At 32.1% G+C, this 21,496-nt stretch overlaps 1 protein-coding gene across 2 annotated transcripts in view; it reads right to left on the minus strand.

The window, feature by feature from the left end:
* Positions 1–336: 336 nt before the first annotated feature.
* The window catches only part of PTK2_1 (putative serine/threonine protein phosphatase), a 66,854-nt gene continuing 45,694 nt past the window's right edge, over positions 337–21,496 (minus strand). The window contains exons 15-23 of one of the 2 annotated variants that reach the window (XM_051210472.1): positions 19,859–20,063; positions 15,954–16,015; positions 12,610–12,641; positions 10,811–11,158; positions 8,694–8,888; positions 6,031–6,058; positions 4,515–4,978; positions 3,097–3,168; positions 337–1,439 (exon numbers count right to left, since the gene is read on the minus strand). In XM_051210472.1, coding sequence (XP_051070465.1) covers positions 1,248–1,439; positions 3,097–3,168; positions 4,515–4,978; positions 6,031–6,058; positions 8,694–8,888; positions 10,811–11,158; positions 12,610–12,641; positions 15,954–16,015; positions 19,859–20,063 — 1,598 coding nt within the window. In that variant the 3' untranslated portion in view covers positions 337–1,247. The remainder of the gene's footprint in view (positions 1,440–3,096; positions 3,169–4,514; positions 4,979–6,030; positions 6,059–8,693; positions 8,889–10,810; positions 11,159–12,609; positions 12,642–15,953; positions 16,016–19,858; positions 20,064–21,496) is intronic. The other variant, XM_051210473.1, reaches the window with a different exon arrangement.

The raw sequence follows: 21,496 nt of genomic DNA on the forward strand, positions 1-21,496 counted from the left end.
TTTAAATTCGCTCCTGATTGTCTCCTCAGAACGTGATTACGGACTTGTAACCATAGCGAGGATCTTTCCCAACACTTGATGCTCACTTCGATCACGTTAATCTTTATATGATAGGATCTTTACCAGATCACAATAGGGTACGCTTTGTTACTCATTCTTCATGTACTACTCGATATATCAACCATCATCCAAGTTTATCTTCGGATTCCTTGATTCCTGGCTCCTGGTTTGTCTGGGTTTGGGATTCACAATTATAAGCTAGTTATGGGCAAGAGTTTTGCCAATCACTGAACATCCGTGATATGTTCAACCCGTCATTCCAATGTGCAGTATAGTTTGAGCTGCAGATGTTTTTGACATACCGATACCTAAATGAAACTCTCTCTAGAGTTTTGTTTCAAAAGAATTATGCAGAATACTAGGGTGGTTGGAAGAAGCGATATACTTGGTAGTAGAGTGAGGCAGACTCTCAGATTGGTCGTCGGCAAGTTAGGAGCAACATCTCAAATGCAGCCTCTTGAGAAATAGCAAAGATATTTAATGGAGCACCTCCAATTAGCTAAGTTTGTTATGGATAAAATGTTCAGGAGCCCTAACAAATGCTTATCAAGTTATCGATTTACAGGCGCTAGGTTCTCCTGCCGAACTGTGAATAATGTTGAAGTTAATAAGAATAATTTTAAAATGCCTATGTTCCTTGAACATCTGTAATAATATACATTTATATTCTTAACCCTTATGTATATTTTAAGCGAGTAAATGTTTTGGTTAATTGAGGTTAACTTATATTTTCGTCGGCTCTGTTACAGACTTTTATCCATCAGGATTTGTAGCCACTTGGGAATAGTTTTCAAATTTAAACAACGCAACAAATAATCTTTAAAAAACTCTACAACAATTGTATATAAGTAAAAAAAGACATCAGGAAAAAGAACCAGTGAACAATGAAAACTAACTGTAGAAATGACAGAAAGGTGACATGAAAGACAAAAGCAATTGTTGCATTATTACTTCATTGCTATTATTATTATTGCTTTTTATACAAATGTACAGCCTACTAATTTCAGTAGTATGTAGGAAAACGGTAGTAACTCAAGTGTTAAGAAGAAATACACAGAAGAAAAAACAGCATTGTAGAAAAATGAATATACCTCACAATCAAATATTTATAGGAATATTCAAAGGGAATATGTCCCCATTATTAATAGGTAGTGGTAATAATTTTAAGACATTTTTGTCCAGTATAATCATTTAATGCGATTTTCATAAACAGTTGTATATAAAGTGTTTGCATCAGCTGCAATTGCATAAGCTAAGCTCATTAAATGTCGTCGATATTCTTCCAGTAATGGACCTCGATTATTTTGTAATTTAGCACTTTTTGTAGTTGTTATGAGGGAATACATTGAAGAATTTAATTGACGTTCAGCTAGAAGAATCTAGAAGTTTAGAAATTAAGCGATAAGATTTATTTATTTGAACAAAGAAAATGATTCTCGAAATATTTCATTAGCTTAGAGATACCTGTTAAAATCATTCATACAGATGAGCACATTCTCGTAGTATTATCGATTTGGAGAAAGTATAGTTTTATGACAAGTGTTGATTAATACTCCGTTTTATTTGTGAATTCTAATCCTATGATGATGAAAAATGTACTTGAGTATAATTAATTTCACTTCTTTACTGCTTCATCTGTAAGGAACGAATACTTGTTGGGAATAACCAATAAATAAATGTCAATCACGATTCTGTTTTGTCAGAACTAACAACGATTAATGTTTTATAGTCTTTCTTCTATGGACAGACTTTTAGATTTTGGTAACTAATAAATTTTACTGAATATTTCATTTGCTTACTTGTTTCTTCAAATAATGAGTTGTTTGAGCTTTATGTTTAACAGGCCCTTTGAAATATTTATATAATATTATTTGAAATGTAACAAAATGTACAAATTTTGTGTATAGTACTGTAGTCCTGTTTGAAGTACTATAGAATGACCTTTATGGTATAGTCAGATAGTGGATATGTAATGATTTGGTTACATGATTCTACTGCGTCATATGTTATATGGATAAAATACTATCCACATTGAATTTATGTTTCACTAATATAGTCAAAGAAAGCATAAACTATTCTCTCTATAAAATCTGATTATTAAGAACTGTACAACTGATAAAAAACATCTATTGATAGGGACAGATGAAACGTTTAGTGTTAAATACAGTAGAAAAATATTGAAGGTACAGTTGAAGAGAGTATTCAGCTTGACAGTTGAATTTTTAAATAAAATATATTTCTTTTTTGAATCGATCTTTCTATCCAAACCATCCTCTTTAATAATCACATACACGATTAGATTATGCTTATGTTTGCTAATGATGTTTTATCATATTGAAATTTCCATAAAAGTTTTTTCAGACGGTATTAATTCAGTGAAATTTCCTGTTAGATTTTAAAGATAATTATTACAATTCAAAGTAAACTTTAGTTACTCGAGTATCCAAGGTTTCGTCATTGGTGTTTAGTACTTAAATTTTTGAAAAAGTTTCACCAGAACTCATAATTAAATAGACTTATCTGTTCCTCAGCAAACAATAAAATAAATTTACTCAGAGGGTAATTATGTAGTGGATGCTACTCACAAGACTGTTTGCAAATAGTGTCTAGCGGGGTTGATGTTGAAATTACAACACTTGTCAAACGGAGTGAAGAGTTTTATTGTATCGAAAGTACGGCGTTGTCAGAACACTTGGAAACCGAACAAGAAGATAGTTCAGATTCTAGAACACACCAAAAGTTGCCAGTGGGTGATCGAAGGCTATATATATGTACTATATAAATACTTTATTAATTCTCGCAATGATTATTCATTCCTCCTGCCGATTGTCTTGTTTTACAAGTACATATGCAATAGTCATCACCGAGGAGTGATTCCTATTTATTTATTTATTTATTTATTTATCTACCTATCTGTCAAATTCACGAAGGGCGTATCATGATTCATTTGTTTACAACTAACTAACAATTGTCATCAAATTAATTGCATCTAAACACATAAAATCAAATAATAAGAAACAGATAAATTAATCTTACTGTTTCGCAAGCATGATCACCGAATTCTTTTTGAATTGCAGAGAATAAATCTTTGATTGATGTACCAATAGTCTGTTTAAATGAAGAAAAAGCCAATAACAATTATTTTAATCCGAGTGAATTTAAATGACCAGCGATGTTTAAACTTAATTCAAATTAATGAGACTTCTTATTGTTCAAAATATTTTTACAAGATAACATCAATTATTTGATTAAAACAAAAAAAAATTGAGAGCAAGAGGTTTATAAATATTTCAAATTTTGGCTATCAAGAGTGAAGTACAGAAGATGGTAGTTGGTTTGAAGATTCAACTTGACTTAAAAGGTATTTCCTCCAAGAACTGGTATCAGTTAATGAACCATTTGACCTCCAAAAGTATTATACAACTGCTTTATCGTTGTTCGAGGACATACTAATAATAAACTCCTATGACTCTACTTCGGACAGAATTCAGCATCTTCTGGTGTAACAGTGAACATAATATCTTTAAGTCGAATAGTATTTGTCCACTATTGTGGAATCCTACATAGTAGGATATTGTGTATTTTTTACGATTTTCTAGGTGATTTGAAACAGAGTTATATGCTCTAATGTCCCAAAAGTAGTCAAATATATGTATACATAAAGTTGGTAGAAATGTACTTTACAACGTGCAACATATATAACTTGAAAGTATTTGAGAGTGGACTAGAAGATAATTTATTAGTTAAGTAAACCGTGAAAAATACGACTAAAATTACTCTCATTTGCAAATTCATATTAATGTTATCATTTTACTAATTTCATCTTGAGAAGTCTATATAAGATTTCCTAGGCAGAATTTACAATTTACAATAAACTGTATTTAAACTTTGCTTTAATCATATTTATTTTTGATGTAGATATTTTGATTCCATGAATATACTATGTTGAGATATTAGAGAATCGGTGGTAGTAGACAGGAACCAGTGTTTGAGGTAAGTTTCTTGTTTTTTAGCAATTGCACACTTAGACTTTTAAATGAAATGATGTTCCATTCTGTAGAATTTAAGCCCTCATTATCAAGCTTCAAAAATCGAGACATTATCACTGAGGCATCCTAACAGTGGCTGACCTGCAAGGCTGACATATTTGCGATTGATCGGTCTCTGAGTTGTTAGTAACGTATATCATGTTCATGTGAAATGATGAATCCTTTCTCTGGACAGATGTCCTACACTTTTGTGATATCCATTCATCGATGGCTTTACATTATAAATTCGACTTTTATGAGTACTTGTCGTTTACCTACACACGCCCACTATTTACATCTACACACAAACAAATAATGTTCAGTTCATTATAACTAAGTCATTTCATCTGAAATCAGTAACATTTAGTAAATGAATAGAGGATAACAGTCACAAGTTAGAGAAAAAGGATAAAGCAATAAACATACTTTTATCAAGGTACCATATTCCTCTGGTTTACTCGTAATTATCTGCTGACTAACCAAACTAACAGTTTGTACAACCTTTACAGTGGCTGAAAACACTGGGTCTACATGACCAGTATTATTATTATTATCATTATTATTATTACGTTTACTCGGTGAAGCTTGGCGATTAGAGATCAAATCCGATGCCGTTTGTTTACGAATACAACTATTATCATTATTACTGTTATGATTAATGAGAATATTACGAGTAGAACTATTACAGAATTTGATGCTTTGATTGGAGGAATGTTGTGACACTGACTGAGAAATTGATGTATTCCTTGAATGTGTTGGAGTTGTTTGATGACTTGCCAATCGAACACCATCAGATGAAAAACTACGGATTTTATGAGTATTATGGGATAATGAACAAGATTCTATCGAAGTTGATGAATTATTATTTTCATTAATATTCAATTTAATTACTGCGAAAAAAATGAAAAAAAAACAGAAGTTGAAACAAAATATAACCGTATGAGATGATTTTAGAGATTCCAATTAATAATTTTAATCAATATGAATAGAAATTGAATACTGTATTAACTTGTTTATAATTCATAACTAACTTATTAGTTGAAATGTGGCAGATAGACATATAGTACAATATACCTTTTGACCGATTTAAGGTCTTTTAATTTAATGAGTAAAGTTAAGTAAGGAGGGGATCGTGGAGATTGTCGAATTTCATTGAAATCATAAACCGATCTAAAATAGATCATCCTTGAAAACATGGAAGAACTGGACAGCCATTTCGTTCTAGTATAGGAAGATGATCACACAATACCATGAATCGATTGGAGCTAGACATTAACGTTGTTGCACACCGCTTCAATGGTCTATAGGTTAGGCGTTTACATTTGAGATTGAAGGTCCTGGGCTGGACTTCCGGTTGGTGGGTCGTGGACGCGTACTATCGGGGAGTCCCGTTCCACGAGGAAACAGCCGGCCATTACTTCCAGGCATTCAGTGGTGGCTTATCATTAATCGGTTTATGATTTCAACAAACGTTAATACCCGTTTCTATCTATGTGGTTAAGGTGACATTATGAACTTAACTAACTATCGTTTTATACAATAAATGATAGTTGGTAATGATTTTGCGACGAAATATGGTCTCTTGTGGTGATCTTCCCCAGATAGCTGTTCATACAGATAACAACTGTTTTAAAAATGTTCAGTGTATTCATCAATAGTTAACAATAAGAATAGAGTTTAATTTACTTAAATAAAAAAATCACATCGTCTATTATCTTAAACTTTTCAGAAAAAGGAAAATAGAAGCAATCAAAAGAAGCCATAATCAAGAGGGAAAAATAACAAGATAGAAGTTAATTATACAAATAAAAATTTTTCTTTAAAATGCATACTAAATCGAAATAACTTTTAAAGTAATTTAAGTTTCTAATTACACTTTTATTGAGCAACATGATTACTTATCGATGAATGAAAATTTCTGTCATTGAAGTTCAGAACTCACCTTGAGTAGGTAATGAAGGCGGCATTGTCTAAGAATCGATTTAAAAAAAAAGAGAAATAAACGATAGGTTTGTTTAGTAAGTGAATATTTTTCACAAGAATGTTACTTTCATTATAAGCAAAGATGGTTGGTGGCTAGCACTGAAATCTAGGACGTGTGTTTCTTTCTATTTAGTACTCGCCAGCTGGATGTACCGGCACCCCAGAGTTGATGTTCATTCCAGGACTCTAATCCAGTACTGTTCGCTTCAAACGCCTTTGCGTTGTTCACTTAGCTACCGAGTCCAGATAGCAATAAGCTTGTGCCATGAGGTGAGGTTTAATTCATTTTCCTATTGTTTATTTGAATCTTCCCATTGATGTTTAGGACTGCGATTGATCACTCTCTTATCACTCATATGCCAATAAGTGACTGATCAATCACAGTCTGAAATGTTAGCGGGAAAATATAAAAAAATCAATATAAAAATGAACTAATGTTACATCCAGTTTTAAAACTTTACTGATTTGAGCCTATAAAAAACTATCGTAGTCAAATTTCATAGTTTCGAATTTCATTTTAGAGAAAAATAGTTCAATTCTTTTTAAAGCTTCAAATGCTTTATTTCACTGCTGTATTGTTTCATCTCATAGTAGTCCATTACTTAATTACGCCTGTTACTCCTCGTGAAGGAACATAGGCCGCTCACCAGCATTAGCCATCCAAACCTGTCCTGGGCAATCCTTTCCAGCTCCTTCCAGTTGTTATTCATCCTTTCCATATCTGCTTTTATTTCCCGACGTAATGTGTTCTTTGGCCTTCCTCTTTTCCGCCTTCCTTCAGGATTCCAAGTTAGGGCTTGTCTCGTGATGCAGTTTGACGATTTGAGTAGTGTATGTCCTATCCATTCCCATCGTCTTTTCCTAATTTCCTCTTCAGCTGGCAGCTGGTTTGTTCTCACCCACAAAAGGCTGTTGCTGATGGTATCCGATCAGTGGATTTTGAGTATCTTGCGTAGACAGCTATTTATAAATACTTGTACTTTCTTGATGGTGGTTGTTGTAGTTCTCCAAGTTTCAGCTCCATACAGTAGAACTGCCTTGACGTTCGTATTGAAGATTCTCACTTCGATATTGGTTGAAAGTTGTTTTGAGTTCCATATGTTCTTCAATTGTAGGAATGCGACCCTTGCTTTGCCGATCCTCGCCTTTACGTCTGCATCTGAACCTCCTTGTTCATCGGTGATGCTTCCTAGGTATGTGAAGGATTCTACATCTTCCAGAGTTTTGCCATCAAGAGTGATTGGATTACTGTTCTCCGTGTTGTATTTGAGGATCTTGGTTTTCCCCTTGTGTATGTTGAGGCCTACTGATGCATAGACTGCTGCTACACTGGCTGTCTTTATCTGCATTTGTTCATGTGTATGCGTTAGGAGGGTTAGGTCATCTGCAAAGTCCGAGTCTTCTAATTGATTCTGAGCTGTCCATTGTACTCTGCGTTTTCCCTCAGATGTCGGGGTCTTCATAATCCAGTCGATCACCAGAAGAAAGATGAAGGAAGAGAGTAGACAGCCTTGTCTGACTCTGGTCCTTACTTGGAATGCATCTGTCAGCTGTCCTCCATGCACGACGTTGCACTGTAGTCCTTCATATGAGTTCCGGATAATATTGACAATCTTCTCAGGAACTCCGTAGTGTCGAAGACGTTTCCATAACGTTCTCCCATCCACACTGTCAAATGCTTTTTCATAATCAATGAAGTTTATGTACAGTGACGAGTTCCACTCAACTGATTGTTCGACGATGATCCGTAGTGTCGCAATTTGGTCTGTGCACGACCGATCCTTACGGAATCCAGCTTACCAGAAAAAATTATAGTAGTCCATTAGACGATATTTATTCATAATGAAAGCTGTATCTCAATTTCTCCGGGTATTAAAATAATCGATTTCTTAGTGTTTTACAATTACTTGTGACATAATTTCGAGAAGATTTGTAGCTTAAATGAGTAATTTCAGTGGAGTATTGTTCTTTGATAGGGGTGACCCATTCATGACGCTTTCATAATCTTTCTGGACAAGGTCGTCAGCACAAAATTCTGATAGAAGTGAGCTACTCAAATTTCTGTACATATGACAAACAGGATGTTTTGTCTCATATATATGACCAATAAGTTGTATCGAATAACCCTAGATCTAATTATAAGCAGAACTTTTATGGTGTCAACAAATTTTAACAAGAAGAAAACTTTGTTTTTGACGATACAATTTACTGATGAGACGTAATCATATTTATGGGGCTTTAAAACGTATATAATTCTACTAATGAAAGTTTAGAAGTATCATAATAAGGTTGCGTAACATTCTTCGCCAATTATGGGTCTTACTGTAAAAGGAAGGTAATGAATTTAATAATTTTACATAATTCATAATTTTTATTGAACCGACTCTCTGCAAAAATCCCCATCATATTAAGACACACATGTGAACAAAGAATAATACCTGGAAATAACAGTTTACACAAAATAAGTCAAAAGTTAACTCGAAAAATACTGGTCAAGAATGTAAATGAATTTCTCTAACTTGAAGTGACTAATTAGTATCTTGTTCTTTTTGTTGATTTTAGGATAACTCATACTATTGATTATTATTATTATCATTATTATTACTGTTAATAGTAATTTACTTTTCTGTAAATTGAAGTATTTTTCCTTAGTTCTGATTTGTATCTTTTTTCAAAGTCATCACTTCTACGTTCACGTAAATTTCGCGATTCCGATGTAAAATCAAATATTTTCGTTGGATTATGACACACAGATGGAGGTAGAATTGATTTACGTCTGGTAATATCAGGTGATTGCCCTTTCACAGTTACTGTACTCTGAAAGAAATGCACAACAAAATAGAAATTTGATAACAAAAGATAAGTATTCAACAGAGTTTACGAGTACACAAAAATCAGGAAATATCAAGTAACCTGTTCATAGTACCTCTAATAAAGTGTATTGATAATATAGGCTTCCTCTGTTCTTCTTATGTTAAACGAATAGAATGATAACTTTCATAATTATTCTAACAATTACTGATTACAAACAGTGTAATTGAGACTGAAAATCCTTACCACGGCTCCATTACGTTGGAAACAACAAAATAGATCGTTATTACTTGGAAAACTGTTGAAAATCAAATAACTTTGGACATAACTGATTGTTCCTAGCTCGACATTTCTAAGAAGTGATTGATAACCGGAGGTCCCATAAAGTGTGATTGACCATAAATTCATGTTGTTGGTAAGTCTGCAGATGACCAGTTTCTATTGCCTTACGTGCATTTTGAAAGGATTATCTTGGTACAGAGTTATATCACAAGTTTTAGAATATTTAGTATATGACTATAATAGACTCCAGGTCAACAATAGCCAATCAAGATCAAGGTTAGCAACGTACGCTGTTAGTTGTTCGTGGGGAAATTTGAGTAACTTACTTCTACCTGACGTTTATTCTGATGATATTTTTAGGAAGAACAACGAAAGCTTCACGATTAAACCATCTAGCTCAAAGATTGAAACTCCCTCAAAATCGTCCACCTGATATATAAATCTGTACCATCTTATAATGAACAAATCATAAACCTGCAAAATCTGACGTAATGAAAGATATAGTCTTCAGTATTATGGAATTAGTATTATATTCTTAATTACTTCATGCTTTGAATCGTTATTGTCTTTAAAAAAATCAGTTAGGTTTTTTCGGTCACTCCATTTTCGTATGCGGCAACACGAACTGACGTAGCAGAATTACAGTAACTCAGTTTATTTCATGGTTTCCCATCAGCTGCCTCATTTTCAAAGTTTTATATGGGAACAAACAATGTCTTAAAAGTATAAGACTTTTAGTTACAAAATATCAAAAAGAACTGGAATATGAGTAGTGGATGAACTAAAGCTGATATGAGTATCCAGCTAGTTAACATATTTACTATTCTTCAAACTTTCTGAAAAAGCTGAACAGGTTGAATCTATCTCTTAGATGTCATAATCTAAGCAGATTACTTTGCATAAGAAGTAAGAGTTTATTGGATTTCGTCGTTGTTATTGGTCGCTCAGTATCGAGAGTTGATTGAATTTATAAGTTTTCGTTACAGCAAATAAGAAGTCTGAGGGTTAAGAGCTCTTAAACAATGATGGGTTCGTGAATGCCTACCTTTGACATTTTCCATATTCAGACGGAAAAACCCTCCAATGCTTCTTGAATTTCAATATACGTCTAAATAAAGCCAGTTCGTGACATAAAAAGTACAATACAACTTCATGCTAACTTCAATTGGTACAAGTGGTTATCGAATCTAATATCTATTATTTAGAGTAATAGGGTGAGAATACCGATCAAAAGAAGATTTTCAAGACAGTTTAAATTCAGTCATAGTTTTGTAGATAATTATACTCATTAACTTATCAAAGTCGCTGATGTCGGTTGACTTGTCAACTATGGATGGATCATTGATTACTAAATTCATTACTGAAATAAGCTAACAAAATATTTCTCATATTCCTTTCTTTTTAAATCATAAAAATGTTGTAAAGTTTACGTTGTCTTATCGTATGCATCTCGTTACAACTCTCCTATGTACAATTAAACATATATAAATGAGTTACAGTTCAATACACTAGATGTATACTTATTATCAAGAAATATCGATAAAAATCTTTCAGATCACTCTACATACTCATTGTAAAAATGTTCTTGAACAAGACCTAAACGTAGAGTAAATGTTATAAAGAAATTCATTAAAAATGAATCTTACTGGTACCGAACCAAGTGTTGATGAATTCACACTTGATGTCGAAGCATTTTGTGTAGCATTATATTTTTCCATATCATGAAATGATGGAATATCTCTTTGAGAATTTGAATTGAGATCAATATCCACCAGACGATTTGGTGAGGGAGAATTGCTTATAGTTTTATAGGACTTTTCTAAATTATTTGATAAATATCGACTTGACGGAATATCTAGTTTAGTCCAGTTCACTTTACTGGCTTCATCCCATCGACTTTGTAGATTCATATGAGGCTTAGATGTTTGTATTGGAGACTGTTTAGGTGGCTTTGGTGGTGTTAAGTTAATTCTGAATTGATTTTGATATGTTCTCTAAAAAAATAGTCGTTCAAAATATAAGATAAGAACTAGTAAACAAACATTAATTTCATGATATCGATGGTTATATAAGGTGAGAATGCTGTTAATAACTGAAGTCAGTTGAAGAATATAGTATAGAATACAGTATCTAGAATATATTTTGGTTTAATAAAAAGCGCTATGCAACAGAAATAATAGTCAAATCATCTGGAATACATTTAATTGTAGAAAAATAAGTGAAATATTTCAAGAATTATTTACTTCAGACCAATTTCTGATCGAATGATATTTATTCAAATCTATACTACATGATAACCATATATGATAACTTCAGCATAGTTTATTCATTAGCCTGATATATCAATAAACTGATAAGCATCAAATTCAATTTTTCTTAATAGTTTGGTTAAATCATTCATTGATCAATCAGTATTATAAATGGACAGATTAATAATTTCCAACGATGAAAATGAATTATGCAAAGTGAACTTCCTCAGTGACAGGTTAAAGGAGATTACAGTGCGGACTGAGCACATATCATATTATAATTACCATTAAGGAATTATTTGAATAAGTTATCCTCAAAGAAGGAAATGAGAACTATAGTTATATTAAATCTGTGATATTTCATAGCATTTTTGAGCGATAACCTGAGTAAACTACCTCGAGTACAGTATTATTTTTCTATGGCGAATCCATTTGTTATTTACGTTCAACAAAATTTCTATTGTTCGATACCAATCAAATAGTACGGTCAACTAGAATCCAAAAGAATACGATGGTAGAATGTCAATAAAGATGACCAATCACTAATAAGATCCTCAATATAATAGAACTGGTCTATTGTGGAATGATTTCAAAGAGCTTGTTTCAAATCGAGTACATTTAGCGACCAAAGTTTATTTCAGTAGTTATAAAAGGCCCTCGCATTTTGGAAGGTTTTGTAAACTTTTTGTATGAATTTATGAAAAACTGGATAGTCTCCGAAGTTCATATTATTTGTTTCCTGTCTGAATAATATGAATATGTACAATTGTATTTCAGCTTTCCTAAATTGTATGTGTAATATTTTATCGCTCTAATTTTCACCCATTCAGATGAATAAGTGACAGTTTATACACTCATTTTTTAAATAAACAAAACTTGTATTTACTGATTTCGTCTTTTATCTGAGCAATTCTGCAAAGATTTTCTGCAGCTTCGAACTGATCTTCATTTATGAAGTAGGTTCTTTAAAACAAAGAATAAACACTGGAAACCTGTTTTACGGTTTTCTTTTTGGTTCGTTTGAATTATGTGCTTAGTAGTCAATTAAAAATAAATGGAGATCAAAGCTAATCAATAAATTTATTCGTATCTTTACCTAGTTCAACGTATTCTGAGAAGTAAACAATAAAAAAGCGTGATCGTATAAAGGTAATTTCATTTACAGAAAAATAAATATAATAAAGGAAACTGCTTACATAGGATTGGTCATTCTGATTATCACCACCAGCTAAAAAAAATTAGGAATATGTTAGTTTCACGGAAACAAAACTTCTAGTTCATTACTTCAGAGTTACTATTGTTGAAGTAATAAAAATGATATCACGCATTTCCCTGACAAGCTTTGAAAAGTCAACATTATAATTAGCTGAAAATGTTTCGTAGTATATCTTTATTAGTTTCTGGACGTAACTAAGAACAGAATCAGTAATTGATTGTTGTACAAGCTATGGTTGAAATGCCAAAGTCTAAGTTGAAGCATGATTAACATTTGGGAACTGTGCTTTGTTGCAGATAAATGAATAAATAAAATACATTTTATCCCCTTGATTGATTCTAGTTATTGAGAAATGGGTCGATTGACCAAGTATCTAAAGAGCTGCATGATAGAGGACAGTAATGAAATCATTTTATAAGCGTAATTCGAACTACTAAAATGATAAATAAGTAGCATAAGCTTTTGGCATTGATGTGATAATTTTTCTCTAGACAATTTGAAAATTTTTAAGAAAATTTCAGCTGACTTTGATGATTTATATTATTTACTTGAGAGTAAATGATACTAACTGCATGCATGGACTGTATTAACTTTCAAACATAAAACTTACTGTTTTGAAAGCCAAGTATCTTTTAACCAGTTCATGATCTTGTTTAAGTGAACTAATTACTTATTATTTCAATTTGTATGTAGTTAAAATATAGTAAGTAGCAATTGTGATGTACGATAGTAATGTTTAGAAAAGTATGTAACCTGATTCAGAATAACAAGAGTTTCAAACAGTACTTTGAAAATAAATGGAAAGATTATTTCGTAAACTTTACTCCTAAGAAGGATGAAATTCTCGTTAAATATTATCTATCAGGTAAAATATTCTAATATACAAGGACAATAATCTTGTGTACATTTCTCTTACATATTGAGGTCAAGTAAAAAATAAACTGACCAATAGGGTTTGTTGTAAACAATACGGTTTTGTTTAATTCATGGACTATTTTCTAGCTAAAGCCTACCGCTCTCATCCTTATCATATTCAAAGAAACAAAATAAACACTAGAGTATAAATATCTTTATCTTCAATAAACTAATGGGATGATCGGGTTATTTCTTGATTTATATAAAATCAAAAAAGAAGTACTTAGATTTCAGTGAAGTTCATAAAAATAATTTCAATCAACATTGAAGTAAGAACAACTTTAGTCAAGTGTATTCATATAGACACTAATATATTTTAAACAGTATGATCATAGAGAATTATGGTTTATGCCATACAGCCATTGTACAGCTTAGAGAATTCATTATTACCGAAAGTAATCATCTAAGCCGCAAATTTTCCTCATCGGTTAATAGTTTAATTACAAACTTGAAAATAAATTATAATGCTATGAAATTTGTTACTGATGTCGGTGAGATACGACAAATACATGTGTAAAGCTTAGTCAACGTAGGGAAGATTAATAAGAAAAACTTCTAATTGACAATTCATTTTTAAGTAACGTACGTATAAAAGTTGAATGTAGTTAGATATAAATGAAGTAAATCAGAACACAAAAGAAATTACTAGTATGGGGGTTGTGGAGATTATCACGTTTTTGATTGAGATCATGAACTGATTGATGTTAGACCACCACCTTTGGAAACCTGGAAGCACTGGACGGCTGTTTCATCCCAGTATGGGACTCCTCGGCAGCGCGCGTCCACGATCCCGCACCCCACGAGATTCGAACCCAGGACCTATCAGTCTCACGCCAGGCGCTTAACCAACCAGACCACTGAGCCGGCATCCAGTGATGTTAATGTCTAACCTCAACTAAAAGGTAGTCATTTTTTTTTAAATACAGAAAGGAAATTGAATAGTTTCTCAAAAGTTTTATTAAGCAATACTCTTGTTTCGCCTGGGACATAGATCTTTAAATGTTTTATCATGGTCTTCTACGCTTAAAATGAGGTCGAAAAATTCCATTCTACTAAGAATCAACCACAATCACTTGCCATTTATAAAACATTTCTAGTATGATGAGACGGAATCGAAATGATCCGAACTTTTCTCCTCAACCTGTATTTTTAAGTTTGTTTTACCCAGCTTGACATATAAATATAATCGTAACTGTTCAACAATCTGCTATAACAGAACTATGATGAGATCAAATGTATTTAAGCAAAATGTAGGATTATGTTCACATCATGTTGATTTCACGAACGAAATCCTTATGGATGGATAAATAGAGTCACTTAAAAAAGCTTAGAAAGAATAATAATAATCTTTTGCAGAAAAAAATAAAGCTGGTTGAATTCAACAGTTGATGTGATAATTAACCAAACAAAAAATGTATTATACCGTAATATAAATCGAAACAACAGATTAGTCTACTATAATGAATAATTCTCTGAGCAAAGTAGTATGAACATTTAGTTCTAGATATACCAACAAGACTGAATACCATCAAGAGAATGAACTTAACCTTCACTACCAATGTTATAAGCTCTATATTCAATAAACAAGTTAGTGAGTATTCGAACTTAATAAAACAGTGAATAACGAGTTAAGTGTTCGAAATGACGGATACTAGGTTCTAGCTTTAGTATAAACAACGAGATTGGGATGCAGGTGACGAATCTCAAATGGAACGAAACACACATTACAATTTCCATCGCTAACCGCAAACCATCTATTCTAAAAAGAGTGAATTCTATAACTTAATAACTATAAAAAATGAATTCGGAAGACAAATTCAGTCGGTAGGCTCCTTAATGAAAACTACGACATAACTATTGATAATTTGTCAGCATGTTAGATTTATAACTCCGATTATAAGCATACTTTGTCTAGGAATTCAACCTTGCATATTCAGTGTGAAAATTCCAAATGTTAACACTGAACGAATAATTTCATTATTTTATTTTGAGATATAGATTTTAATAGTTGAGATCATTAACCGATTGATGTTAGACCACCATGAAAAACCTGGAAGCACTGAACGTCCGTTTCGTCCTATTCTGGGACTCCTTAGCAGTGGGCATCGATGATCCTGCTTCGCAAGATTCGAATACTTCACACTGAAATCCCTAATTATTCAACAGTGTTTCAGTGCATCAGTTTTATGACAATTCTGTTACATTTTATATTATATAAGATGATTAAATAGAATTCCATTCTTTCTTTTATTATAACTAATAATAGATAATGTTAGTACATTAATTTGTTGGTCAAACTAATACAAGTTAAAATACGTAAAAAAAATAAACAATGTTGTCATGACAAGAAGATAATAGAAAACAAACAGACAAACAACATGTAGATGAACAAATAAATGTCAAACTTACCACAATTTAAATACATAGGTTCTAATGAAGCTGAAGTTGATTTATATTGTATAGTTAATTCTCTATTAAATATACATGTAAAGTAAGGTATCAATAAAAAAAGGTTAATCAGTCAGTATTATCTGTCTTGAATAAAGCAACAACATAGATCCTATAGTTCTAAAAAATTCTGTTTATCTCTTTAGAAGTGTAGTAAGTGAATAGTAACTGAACAAATTTGATGTTTACGGTATTCTGTTTACTTAAAATAACTATCCGTATAGCGATTTTGTAGAGATTATGGAATGTTATTGGCATCGCAAACTAATCCACGTGAGATATTCTTTTTAAAATATGCAACAATAAATAGCTGGTTTGTTCTAGCATGGAATACCCCATTCCTGTACATTCACTATCCCGTTAAGGGTTTATTGAACCCCGAACCCTCAGTCTCGTTGACAGAACTTAATCTTTAGACAACTCACTTGACATTCAGTTGTCTAGATGTCTCAATTCAATCAATTTTCAGACATCGTTCGATAATATTCCGCTGTTTTCGATGGGTAACCGTCTTCTATCGAGGTATTTGATAAGACTTCCCACTATCGCATATCAAAGGACAGTATAGAACAATTGTATCCTCTGTTCTATAACAGAAATGCTCAGTTTCAGATTCTTTTCCTTATTACTACACAAGATTTAAGTAATTAGTGCTGGCAGATCCTAAAATTACCATGCTGTGTTCATATTTAATATTTATAAATCTGTTTCTATATTTCTTGTTGTGTTTTATCATAAAATGTTCGCCTTCTAACTTGCCATCAATTATATACAGTCCCTTGTATTACAATTAGTCTTTTTGGTTATTGATATGATGGGAAGAAAATTCCAAATTAGATTGATTTACTCATTATGATTTTTATTCAACATTACTTCCCTTCTAATTCATTGTGATGATTACTCAGTATAGTATTTGTTTCATTTCCCCCTATGACATTTTATTCTGTATCACATACGATATTCTTGTATTCAGTTAACATAAACTACATTCAGCATATGATTTGTTATAACTGTAAGTATTTTTCATATATATGATTCTATTCTAATTATTAATCAAAAATGGGTGTACAAATCAATATATAAATTAGTGTATTTTCAACTAGGGTCGTCGTCGTCATGTTTTGGGGTTAATAAATCTTCACTCATACCAGTCTTTGTGTTCTTACTTTCGCATCGTAGGAACTGTAGTGGTTCCTTGCCTTACAATTATAAGTGATAAGCAATTTTTGACATAACAATCAGCGACGACCAGATATAAAAACTAGCGTTCAACCGACAAGACATATCAATGGCGACGGGGATTTCGGAAAAAAATTGAGAAGTCATATTAGTTAACTACTGTGATTATCAATCACGTTTCATAAAATTCATTTCAATATAATTTACTTGAATTTATTCAATTCATTTTGTGATATTATCATTATCATTGTTGAAGCAAAATTCTACAAACAATTTTTTCATTGTCATAATTTACCATATACAAATGAACTGATTGCTCCACAGTATTATGGGTATATTCAAATTCATTTTATACTAGGTGAAATTCAAGTAGATTATTCTTTTACATATCGATATTCAGATAAAAATTATTTGAACTTCATTGTTAAATATTAAAGATCTAAAATCTTTGTAGTCAATGTTTAATGATTATAACTATCTAATTTAAAGCTGTTTTACTGAATAAATAAAATATCCGATTTTCAAGGGAGTTTTTCAAGTTCATGATAATAATTTAATGATTGAATTCATGAGTCAATTGAAGCTAGACCACCATGGAAAACCTGGAAGCACTGTATGACGGTTTCATCCTAGTGCGCGTCCAACATCTCACCCCGCAAGATTCGAACCCAGTACTTATCAGTCGTGACAAGTGTAGTTCAACCGTGTCTGTTGTGAGTCAGTTACTCACTGAAGACAATGATGAACGGTGGCGCAATTTCGTGGATTGGTTAGACATTAACACCGTTGGATGGCAGCTCAGTGATCAAAAGGCTAAGCGTTCGCGCGCGAGACTGATAGATCGTGGGTTCGAATCTCGCGAGGTGAGTTACGCACTAATAAAGAGTCCCTCAATAGGACGAAACGGCAGTCCAGTGCTTCCAGGTCTTCCATGCCGGTCTAGCTTCAGTTGACTCATGAATTTTATTAATAAATTCCACGATAATATTTGGCAAGCGACCTTCAAAAAAAATTTTAAATTATTATACACTGCAACAATGAAGTAGTTATATTAAAAGAATAAATAAATCTAGATATTTCAAGAATACGCGTAATTTTTTAATCAATCATTTACTCTCTTTTGATCACATAATAAAGAGTTATTTTACACTCGTTAACCTACTTAGAATTTAGAAACATTTAACAAGTACTAAGAAGCAAAACATAAATAAGAACTTTCGTCTAAATTTGAACGAATAGTTTCACAATATTTGGGCGCCGAGTTAATGTGAGACATTAAAAAGGAAGAATGTATTTGTAAAATCTCAGCGAAAGAATTTGAAGTAATTCCAACGTTTCGCCTGGCAATCTGGTCCAAGCTTTTTCAAGGAAAATATAATCAAACAACAAAATTATCGAATATAAATATGTACATGGTTCTTCTGTTTACTGTATACTGAATAAGTCATCCAATCAACGTGAAGGATTTTCTAAAAAAATAGGTATTTGCATTAATGTGTAAGAGACATGTTTATATGAAAATAATAAAGGTCAACCAAATTGTCGTGTTATCCTAGGCCATAGAATGACTTAAGGATTACAAGGTACATTCAACCTTGAATTTACTTATTTTTCCAAAAATCTTTCACGTTGATTGGATGACTTATTCAGTATACAGTAAACAGAAGAACCATGTACATATTTATATTCGATAATTTTGTTGTTTGATTATATTTTCCTTGAAAAAGCTTGGACCAGATTGCCAGGCGAAACGTTGGAATTACTTCAAATTCTTTCGCTGAGATTTTACAAATACATTCTTCCTTTTTAATGTCTAAGAAGCAAAACATTTATATACGTTAAAGATAATGAGTAAATTTAATTCGTTCCAAACAAGTAACAGTGTAAAATTGAATATAGTCCTCTCATGAAAGATCATTTCATTAGTTGTATAAAACTTAAATAGAGAAAACAGTTCGATAAGTTTTAAAGGTGGTCACAAAAGACATCTAATACTAATCAGGTAAGATGTGGAACTTTCAGTAGAAGTATGTTCTATTTTCGTGAATAGGTAAAAATGAACACTGATCATCGATAAGACTACGGGGTACCTAGCCTGTCGTATACACTGATGGTGTTCTCGTAACTTTCGGGTTGCCTGATCTGCCAAGGGCGACAGGACAGTGCATGATTCTATTATTGTGTGCTAGCTTCAAAGAGAATTGTATGCTATATGCATGTAAATCTGCCCCGTTATTGTTCCTATCATTGTTATTTGAGACGTAATTTTGGTCAGCCTTTGTTGGGATATGTATTGACTTATTCCAAAATGAGATAATTAATGACGTAAACATCATATTCAATGAAAACTGTGGTAATTATCTAGACTCAATAGCTCAGTGTATAACTCATTGGCATTTGGAACGAGAGATATTGGATCGGAATCTCAAAGCGAAAATCAACACTGACACGCAGTTTATCCAGCTGACGGGTCCCAAAGACTATAAAAATTCCATCCTAGGTCCGATTCCTGACCACAATCCATTTATTGTAATAATTAAATAAAACATTTAAGTAGTTATTTAGTGTAATAATAACTTCATACTTGATGTTTAAAGACAGTGTTAAATGTTTGGAATATAATACAACAATCTAAATGAGACATTTTGTACTTAATCAATCTCATAATTCAGACATATATTACCTACCTTATTCTAGGTTTAAGCATCGAAAATGTTGGACGTAAGGTAGGATTAGCATTCCAACATTGTAGTAAAATTTCATATAAACTATGAGGGCATTTATCTGGTCTTTCTAGGCGAACACCACGAGCAATTTGTTCTACAGCTTCTGCATTAGTTAAATTTGAAAATGGTTTAACTCCTTTTGATAGAATTTCCCAGATGCATACAGCTGAAATAGTAACAGAGAAAAGAAGTAACGAGCAATTTTCTCTTTTTCTCAAGATTTCATTAAAAATAATGTACACTTAACAAACATGATTGATCACTGAGTATCGGCCAATGCCACATTTAGAGTCTTTTAGTACTGATCATATCTCATCATTCAAGTTGTAATGTGATCACTAGTCTAAGTATCCTGAAATAACACGGACTCTGTTTTGACCGATTGAATTCAATCAGCTCTAAGGACTAGATAAAGATGACATCAATCACTACTCAACGATCAATCAGTTGCAGATATCAGTCCTACAAGAAGTCTTTCGTGAACATAATATCTTATTAATAACGCTTTTGACTGTAAATGTCGCGAATGTTAGTTCAAATTCTGCAGAGATCGTTAGTTTCCTCAAGAATCTAGAGACACTTAACTGACGAATTCTAACAAATATGAAGACTAGTTTTATGTTTTTCTGCCAAATACTTTCATCTACCTAGCCTCATAATAAACAAAATCAGTATGAAACTCACTAATTATATGAAATTTAAAATTATTAGTTATATTTAATCAATTATGTGCCATGTTCTCTGCTTTTGATTCGAGTAACAGAAAACAGTCTATCATAAACATTTAGAGTATTTAGTATTTCCTAATGATTGTGCATATTAAGTTACCCTATCTTTGCATACATAAATAAACAATGTCATAGAAAAAGAAAAAATGATAATATCACTTAAAAAAAGCTTTCAAGACAATTTCGAGGGTTTAGTGATTGACAATGCTACAACAATTCGTACTATATCCGTTCAAATATTTTTGCAAAACAATTGTAAACCATTGGATCACAACTCAGGGGACTAAAGATCATGCGCTCGTTATGAAGCCTAACTGTTATTTTCCTTCATGATATGTGGCTATTGAAAGTAACATGTGATTGGCTACTAAGCTTAGTGACCATTTAATATGTGACTTCCTCCATATAATTGATTTCTACTCTGGACTTATTGAGTGTAGACTGTTCGCAGTTATGTTGAATAAAACACTGTGTATTTTAACATACAGTTCTCTATTTTTGGTCAGTAATAGTATATCTGGTACAACATGTTCCATTCTGCATATAGCGTATCGACAGTGTCAAATCCAGTGGTATTATAATCTCGGTATAATAGTAGTATAATATGCCTAACAGAAATTTTTCCTGCCTATATATCACGTCTTCAATTCCACAATGATTGTCTTTTGTAAGTAAATGACTAAAATTAAGACTGATAATAATGATTTTTTTTGAAAATCCCATGTGTCCCATAACAATCCCATATTGATGTAATGTTTTTAACCATAACGATAGTAAACAATCAGTTGATTTTAGGAAAGGCATATACATGTATCGCAATAGATAATAATAAATCCCTATTAAAAATCTTGAAAGTGTAATAATTGAATTA

The sequence above is a fragment of the Schistosoma haematobium genome, chromosome ZW, assembly GCF_000699445.3.
Source record: "Schistosoma haematobium chromosome ZW, whole genome shotgun sequence".
NCBI lineage: Eukaryota > Metazoa > Platyhelminthes > Trematoda > Strigeidida > Schistosomatidae > Schistosoma > Schistosoma haematobium.